Source organism: Equus asinus, chromosome 2, assembly GCF_041296235.1.
Source record: "Equus asinus isolate D_3611 breed Donkey chromosome 2, EquAss-T2T_v2, whole genome shotgun sequence".
NCBI lineage: Eukaryota > Metazoa > Chordata > Mammalia > Perissodactyla > Equidae > Equus > Equus asinus.
Window position 1 is genome coordinate 160077341 of NC_091791.1, and position 8639 is coordinate 160085979.

The window sequence follows — 8639 nt, forward strand, 5'->3', positions numbered from 1 at the left end:
TATTTTGAAATATATGTAAAATAAATAGATAAAAACTATATAAAAAATAAGGTTTGGAGTTTTAAAATGTAGAAACTGAGCAATGTTACAATGAACAAATAGCAAACCGTCATAGATCTTTAAGTGAAAAAAGTGTTCCTTCTTACCATAAACATAAAGCCCATGAAAACACATTTGCTCTAAGTGGAAAAAATGAAATTGTTTTAAAAACCTTTTAAGGGTGAAGATTGTTTCATGAAACTGGTCTCAGTGCTCCCCTGACCCACCCACCCCCACCAGGGCAGACTGATCCCGAGGCGGGTGGGCTGGAAGGGGTCTCCTGAGCCTTGGAAGTATTTGCAAAGGATTCAGGTCAATAACATGGTGTCAGTGATAAGCTAGACTTTCTAGGAGTTCCCTTTGCATTTATGGCAGCCAACATGGGAATCTGCCATCAGCCGCTCCCCAGTAGAAACCGTCTTTCTTCCACACAACTGTTCATGAATTTCAGCCCTACTCTACTTTAAAAACAATGAAATAAACCTTCCTCGAGGACGCTTTCTCTGAATCATCTTTTGGATCCCTCTTCTTGTGACTACGCCAGTGATTCCCTCCCTTTCCTTCCCAGCATGTACCATAAGCATCTCTGACTTTTCTATAACTGCCCCAGAGGATGCGTCCTGCTCTATTTTGTTTATCACTACATCTGTGACTAGCACAGTTGTCGTCCCATAAATATTTGCTGAGTCAATAAATGAATGAAATTGACCCAATTCTTCAAAAGAGAGAGCTATGGCTGCCTCCAAAAGTATCATTATTACTGAATCATAATAGTTACAATGTGCTTTCTATCTTGTATGTGGCTGATATCACTTGTCTCAAATTATTACAATAATTGATAACTCCTCCCCACCCCCCCATCCCCCCCCCCCAGAAAAGAGTTACTGTGTCCTTCTTCAGAGGGGCAACTTGGGGCTCAGGAAAGTTAAGTGATTTGCCCAAGATCAAATGGACAGTAAGTGATAGAGGCAGGATTTGAACCCAGAGCTGTCTGGCTGTAACACCAGTCCCGTTTCTCCTTTGCCTTGGTTCTTCTGCCTCTGCCTGAGTGGAGGCAACTCTGCTCTTTGTATCCCTTCAATAGGCATCTTCACTGTAAAACGCCCGCTGTGTGGTGAGAGATGATCCCAGCCAGGGCCCTCAGTGGCCCCATCACCCTGCTGCCCCCACAGTTCCTTCTCCAGACCAACCCAAACATGGTTGGGGAGTTCAAGGGGGAGGGCTCAGCATTCCCCAGTCCGGACCAGTATCTAATCAGCAGGCCTCCTCAGCATATCAACCCAAGACCACTCTAGCAATGGATGCCTGTGCCCAGTGTTCTATTTTTAACCGGTGTGAATGGGAAGAAAAACACAAGCACTAAAACCCAAAGCGCCAGTCAAGAACAGACGATGCAGGGCACCCCAGGGCAAACTAGTGACCTGTGCCCTTCTTATGTCTCTCTGTTCCTTTCTCCCCTCCGCGATTTCGTGTCATCTTTCTGTTCCCTCCTCCAAAGTCCCAAGATCCTTCAAAATCTGTTTCCATGAAGGAGCTGATATCACTTAAACCAATGCTTCTCACACTTGAACATGCATACGAAGCAACTGGGCATCTTGCTCAAGTGCCCATTCCAATTCAGTAGTTCTAGGGCGGGGCCTGAGCTCCTGCTTTCCTCACTCATTCCTAGTTGTGCCCATACTGCTCATCCACGGGATGTGTTCATATGGTTGAAGAGGCTGCTATCTTCTTGACAAGAAACATTTGATCTTTTAGTCTTGTCTCCACCTGGAAGGTCTTTGCTCCCAGTTTACAGATGTCCATCCCTCCACCAGCAAGTGGATAAGCTACTTTTGGCATTTGTGCCTTCATTCGGTTTGGCAGCAGGGGATCCTTTTGGAGACTAAAGACCAGACAGAGTCTGAGTTTGGTTGGGCAAACTGGGCACAACATGGAGGAGCGCTTCCTGATAGCCCCCTGGGGTAAACTTGACCCTTCTCCAGCAAGATTTGGCCAGGCTCTCACAGCAGCCCTCCTTAGCCTCTTCCCTGGCCAGACCCTGTGCCACGCATGGGCTGGGGACCAAGGTGGCCTTGGTTACTCTCAGCTTTCTACCCTAAAGGCGCACAGCTCAGCTTCCTGAGTAAAATCATCCAGGCTGGTGGGGACTAGGCCAGAAGGGTGCTGTGTGCCAGGTGCCCCTTTCCTGGCCACCCAAATGTGCTGCTGTGGTGCCCTTTAGGCCCAGGAGGACTGCCAGGGCTCTGCTCCTCCAGCTCCCAGGCCTGGAAGATGAGAAGCTGCTGTTGCTCCCCAGCTGCCCGCTGGCCCAGCTGTCGGGACCCCTCAGCAGAGGGCAGGGTGCCAAGCCTTCCCGCTCATATGTGGCTTATTGTCTCTTAGGCTGGCGGGGCTGCGGAGGAGAGCCCACAGCATACCCAGGGCGCACCCCCACCCAGGAAGGGGGAGCGGGTGGGCTGGCGTCACTTAGTCTTCCCCTGCCCCCTACCCTTCCCCGCCTGCCCCTCCCTAGTTCCCTATTTGGCCATCCCCCTGGTTGCCCCCTCCCCTTCCTTACATGGTCTGGGGGCCCCCTGGCTGATCCTATCCCCTGCCCTTGGCTCCATGAATGGCCTCGGCGCTCCTCAGTGGTGCGAAGGCGACCAAATAAGGCAAGGTGGCCGACCGGGCCCCCCACCCCTGCCCCCGGCCGCTCCAACTGACCCCGTCCATCAGCGCACTATAAAGCGGCGCGCCGTGCGCCCGGCACCCAGCGCCCGCCGCCCGAGCCGAGCCGAGCCCGCCCCGCCGACGGTGAGTCAGCGCCAAGCCCTGCGCCCTCCCTCCCGCGCAGCCATCGCCGGGGCCTGCGCTCCTGACGCCCCGTCACTTTTTTTTTTTTTAAAGACCAAACTTTTCGATTTGGTTCTAAATTCTTTGTCCCGTGTCGAAACAGAAGAGGGGCGAGCGGAAGGGGAGCCTTGCGGCCCCCCACGGGGTGTATGGGGTCCCTCCTTGGCGTGCTTTTCCCTCCACCTGGGGCACTGGCATGGGCGTGTGGATGGGGCCGAAGTGGGTTCCCAGTTGGTGAAAAGGCGAAAATGTAAAGGGTTGGGGAGGACCTGCTAAGGGCGGACGGTCCCTCCTTGCATTTGGGGCACAGGGTGAGCCTCCTGGCCAGGAAGCCTGGGTGGTTCTCTCCCCTTCTCTACGCACCCCCTTACCCCGGATCTCTGCAGCTTCTTCCTGCCTTTCTTTTTCTGCCCCGAGGGGAAGGGAGATGGCAGGCGCCCCACCCCCAAAACCCTCTCTGCTTGGTCCCCTCCTTTCGGGGCGCAAGAAGGCCAGCCCCGCAGGCACTGAGCGCAGGCTGCCCTACTCTCCTCAACCTGCAGACCCCACCAAAGCTGTGCCAAGATGTGCGACGACGAGGAGACCACCGCCCTGGTGTGTGACAACGGCTCTGGGCTGGTGAAGGCCGGCTTCGCGGGCGATGATGCGCCCCGCGCTGTCTTCCCTTCCATCGTGGGCCGCCCACGCCACCAGGTAAACTTTCTTGCCCCTAGGGCCTGCTCTTTCCTGGAGCAGTCCCCAGCCCCACTCCACGCCCCTTCCTGCCCTCTCCTCAGCCCAGCAACCTAGGAATGTCTCACCTGACCCTCTTGTTTCCTTAACTCTTTATGTCAAATAAGGAAAAGATGGATTAGCTTCAAATCCAAGCCAAGACAAGCAATACACCACCCTCCAACATACCAGAAATGTACACCTTCCCCGGGGCCACTGCAGAGACACAGCTCTCCAAGGGTCCAACTCCCTGTGTGAAAAGGCAACAGCTTCTGTCCTCCGCTCTTGACCTGCCTTGTTAGTCTTCTGTGTCTTTCTCCACCTCTTAGACACTTCACTTTTTTCCTTGACGTCCCTTTTCAGCCCTGTTCAAAACTTAGAACTTCTCTCAACCAACTAGGACCAGCCCACATTCTTCCTTCTTATTCACAGCCAGTTTACAAGGCTCCCAAAAGATGTAATCCATCTGCTTCCTGGCTGTTGCATTTTTAGAAGCCAGGCGTGACAGAGGTAGTAAGTGACATGTTGAGAGTGACATGCCACCTTGTTTATTGACAGAAATGCCACGCTCTCGGGCTTTGCCACCTGCCTGGCCAGCCAGGCTGCCAGGGAGAAGAGCTGTGGTCCTCAGTGTTGGTGATTGATGGGTACTCCAGGACAGCTCGAGCCGGCTGGATTTCACGGGCAGGGTGATAATGGCATACCAGCCCATCTTTTTATGTTCACTTGATGAATGTCAAAATCTTTTCTTAGGAGAAATACAGTGTGTCATTAATTCAGTCATTCCACAATGTAGTCATTTATAATCCCGGTTGACATGGGTGATGAGCTTAATAATTTCATGAAGGCATTATGCTATTTTTAAAATGAGATGAGGTTCTACTTCTTCCATGAAATAGCTTCATTCCCCTCCCCCTAGTTATAATCTAAACAATAGAATTATACCTCTTGGGGGAGGGAAGGGAAGAAGGTACTAGATTGATTTTAAATGGTATTTCTAAATTGGGGTAAAATCCTATTGTTTCTTATTTCTGGTATTTATAAGACTTGGGCAGTTAGGTGTAAATTTATAAGTCATCAATTATATTTCTGGGCATGGTAGGAGCTTGATTTTCCCATCTTTTTCTTTTTATAGGGAGTCATGGTGGGTATGGGTCAGAAGGATTCCTACGTAGGTGATGAGGCACAGAGCAAGCGAGGTATCCTGACTCTCAAGTACCCCATTGAGCACGGCATCATCACCAACTGGGACGACATGGAGAAGATCTGGCACCATACCTTTTACAATGAGCTCCGTGTGGCCCCTGAGGAGCACCCCACTCTACTCACTGAGGCCCCCCTGAACCCCAAGGCCAACCGAGAGAAGATGACCCAGATCATGTTTGAGACCTTCAATGTCCCCGCCATGTATGTGGCCATCCAGGCAGTGCTGTCCCTGTATGCTTCTGGCCGTACCACAGGTATGTTTGGGCTGTGGGGACAGTCACTGATGAATCTCATTCTCCAGTCATTGACCTTGCTGTGAATCAATTTCTCCAAATGAAAAAGGAATGATCCCACTCCCCAGGAAGGTGTCTGTGCTAAGAGAGCTAACAATAGTACCCTGAGGCTAGTTTCAGGGAACACTTATTTGTGAGAGCTGGATGTTCTTTTAGCCAAAGTATGTGATGCCACATATTGAGGCTCTGCACAATGTATCAGCCTGGATTACAGCAGGCACTGGTATGTGTTCATACCATCACAGCCCCTGGGCAAAAATCCCTGAAGAAAGCCCATATTCCCACCAGGGTCTGAGTCAAAAAAAAAAAGAGAAACATGTGTAAGTTAGATGGGAGGACAGAAAAACACACGTGGATGCTTACATAATGTGCTAATGGCTGGTAAGAGGATGGTCATTTGAAAGTGTCCCGGGGAAATTTTTCTACTACAATATTTTAAAGGATGAACTATTGTGGCTCCACTATGCTCATTTTTATTCTTTGTGTGTAAGGAATCTAATTTTATTTGGACCCTCGCCCAGTGCTAGTTTCTTTTAGCCAAGATTCCATATAGGCTTCGACCTGGCTGAAGCGGCGGTATCCTCAGGGATTTACCTTGTTCTCGTCTATTTCCTCTGACAGGCATTGTTCTGGACTCTGGGGATGGTGTAACTCACAATGTCCCCATCTATGAGGGCTATGCTTTGCCCCATGCCATCATGCGTCTAGATCTAGCTGGTCGGGATCTCACTGACTACCTCATGAAGATCCTCACTGAGCGTGGCTACTCCTTTGTCACCACTGGTGAGTGTGTAATGTGTGTCTCATGTGCCACAGAGTGTCTGCTTTTTCCTTCTGCCAGCGAATCCACCTCCCTCCCCACAGCTGACTACGTTCTTCAGAGCTTGACTGTGATACCCTTTATATCTGCAGCTGAACGTGAAATTGTTCGTGACATTAAAGAGAAGCTGTGCTATGTCGCCCTGGATTTTGAGAATGAGATGGCCACGGCTGCTTCTTCCTCCTCCCTGGAGAAGAGTTATGAACTGCCTGATGGCCAAGTCATCACTATTGGCAACGAGCGCTTCCGCTGCCCTGAGACACTCTTCCAGCCCTCCTTCATCGGTGAGTTGTAGGGTCTGGTATGGAGGCACAGCCTGTCCCTGGAAATCTAGGGGCCTCCCAGAGTAAAGTCTATTAAAATCAAGAAGGATTAAGGGGCTCTTGAGTTAAAAGAAGTCATAGCTTGGAGTCCCACACAGCTCACCCTCAGGTCTTGATGGCTCATTAAAGGGACGGTCATCACTGTTCTGTTGCAGTAATATGATAATGGATGACACATTGACTTCATCTCAAAATAAAAGATGAGACAGAGTAGTAACCGAATAATCCATATCTGCAGGAAAGGGACGATTACCCAAGAGTGCTGACTTATTCCACTAAGTTCTAGCACCAAGTAGCTGGACTTTCCTTTTAAGTTACTTGTTGAATGCAACAACAATCCCTCTCATACTAATAACCGGACACTTACATGTCACCAAACATCCTTCCTAAGGAATGATTTCCAGGAGGAAGCTTGTCAGGATCTTATTTTAGTCCATAAATAAAAATTGCATTAATTTGACTTAAGTGTGTGTCTTATCGTTTTCCAATACATCTCCATACATCTGACGGATATAGCAAGTGTTCACTGCAAACAGGTGCTAAACACAGTTGCTCGTTTCTTGGCAGTCTGTTGTGGATTAACTGTCAGCACTTTTAGAGACACCTGTTCCACAAATGCCCTGCAGTGTATCTTATAGAGGAACATATGTTTCAGAGACAAATGGTGACAGTTTACCAACACAGAGGAGTCCTGTTCTCTTCTCTCTACCGTGGCCCCCTGGCCTGAGTGCACTGTGATTTTTTTTTTTAAGATTTTATTTTTTTCCTTTTTCTCCCCAAAGCTCCCCGGTACATAGTTGTATATTCTTCGTTGTGGGTCCTTCCAGTTGTGGCATGTGGAACACTGCCTCAGCGTGGCTTGATGAGCAGTGCCATGTCAGTGCCCAGGATTCGAACCAACGAAACACTGGGCCGCCTGCAGCGGAGCACGCGAACTTAACCACTCGGCCACGGGGCCAGCCCCTGTGATTTTTTCTTTAACTTGTTCCTAGGTATGGAATCTGCTGGCATCCATGAAACGACTTATAATAGCATCATGAAGTGTGACATTGATATCCGCAAGGACCTGTATGCCAACAATGTCTTATCTGGAGGTACTACCATGTACCCTGGTATCGCTGATCGCATGCAGAAGGAAATCACTGCCCTGGCTCCCAGCACCATGAAGATTAAGGTAAGAGCTTCTGTGGCTGGGGGGAGCCATGGCAGGTCTTGGTATTCCAGGCGGACCTGCATGCCTGTCTTCTTTCTCCTCACGCTTTGCTCCCTGTCTCCTATAAACTTTACCTTTTAGCTTTTCTAGCACTTTTTCTGATTTTTCTATCACTTTTCCCAAGATAGGAGACTTTAAAAACATTTTCAAGCAGTGGATAAAAATAAACCTTTAAAGGAACAAAACAATCTTTGAGCACATTTTAAAAGTCCCCATCTTTTGAGCTAACCTCCACCATGCATTTAGCTTGTTGTCACATTATACTCCAGTTCAGAGAAGTGTGGAAATTCTAGAGTCTCTGATAATGAAAATGATGAAATAGAGGAAAGTTCGTAAAACTTGACTCAGCCATATTAATTTGTGGCATGATGTAGCTCACAGTACAGTGAATTAAAATCTAATATTTTTTTTCTGTGACTCTCCCCAACATCTTGTCGCTTGCCCTGCTGCTTGGAATGTCAGCGTTCACTGGAAGTTTTTGTTTTCTTCTTGCAGATTATTGCTCCCCCTGAGCGCAAGTACTCTGTCTGGATCGGGGGCTCCATCCTGGCCTCGCTGTCCACCTTCCAGCAGATGTGGATCAGCAAGCAGGAGTACGATGAGGCAGGCCCGTCCATCGTCCACCGCAAATGCTTCTAAGGTGCCTTGTCTCTCAGTCCACCTTACATTCAGGATGACAGTATCATGCTTCTTGGAGTCTTCTGAATCACCCTCCCTCATCTCTCATCCATCATTGTACAGTTTGTTTACACACGTGCAATTTCTTTGTGCTTCTAATATTTATTGCTTTATAAATAAACCAGACCAGGACTTGCAACCAACAAAAGCCTTTCATTTCTTTTTGGGGTAGGCATGGGGTGGGGCCAGTGATGGCTTCCTTCAGTCTGCGAACTCGTGTATTGGTAGCTTGGACACCATGTGCATTATAATGTTACCGCACCACGAAGTTCACCAGATGAATTAGTGTGACGTTTAGCTGGGAGTTACAATACTAAATTTTGATTTTATGCTTTGGGACAGAATCATGAGTATATTTCACATCTGAAAAGTAGATTAGGTTTAGCTCCACATAAGCAAGAAACAGCCTCGGTTAACACAGTTCTTTAAGATTCGTTGCTATGGATGACACTGAAAATTGTTTTAGCGTATGTTCCAGTTGTTTTTGTAGCTTTGTGGAAACCACATATATATTGGTAGTGAGA

The 8639-nt window shown here is 48.7% G+C and overlaps 1 protein-coding gene across 1 annotated transcript; it reads left to right on the top strand.

Annotated features, from left to right (window-relative positions):
- Positions 1 to 2284: 2284 nt before the first annotated feature.
- Positions 2285 to 8263, top strand: ACTC1 (actin alpha cardiac muscle 1). Its single transcript, XM_014847309.3, has 7 exons — positions 2285 to 2832; positions 3414 to 3564; positions 4718 to 5042; positions 5703 to 5864; positions 5994 to 6185; positions 7217 to 7398; positions 7933 to 8263. Exons 2-7 carry the CDS (start codon positions 3436 to 3438, stop codon positions 8074 to 8076), a joined length of 1134 nt encoding a protein of 377 aa, XP_014702795.1. The 5' UTR covers positions 2285 to 2832; positions 3414 to 3435; the 3' UTR covers positions 8077 to 8263.
- Positions 8264 to 8639: the final 376 nt, after the last annotated feature.

Coding starts and splice junctions, on each gene's coding strand:
- ACTC1 (XM_014847309.3), top strand. CDS start 3,436: ATGTGCGACGACGAGGAGACCACCGCCCTGGTGTGTGACAACGGCTCT. Junction 5,043..5,702: donor TGCTTCTGGCCGTACCACAG/GTATGTTTGGGC, acceptor TTCCTCTGACAG/GCATTGTTCTGGACTCTGGG. Junction 7,399..7,932: donor CCAGCACCATGAAGATTAAG/GTAAGAGCTTCT, acceptor TTCTTCTTGCAG/ATTATTGCTCCCCCTGAGCG.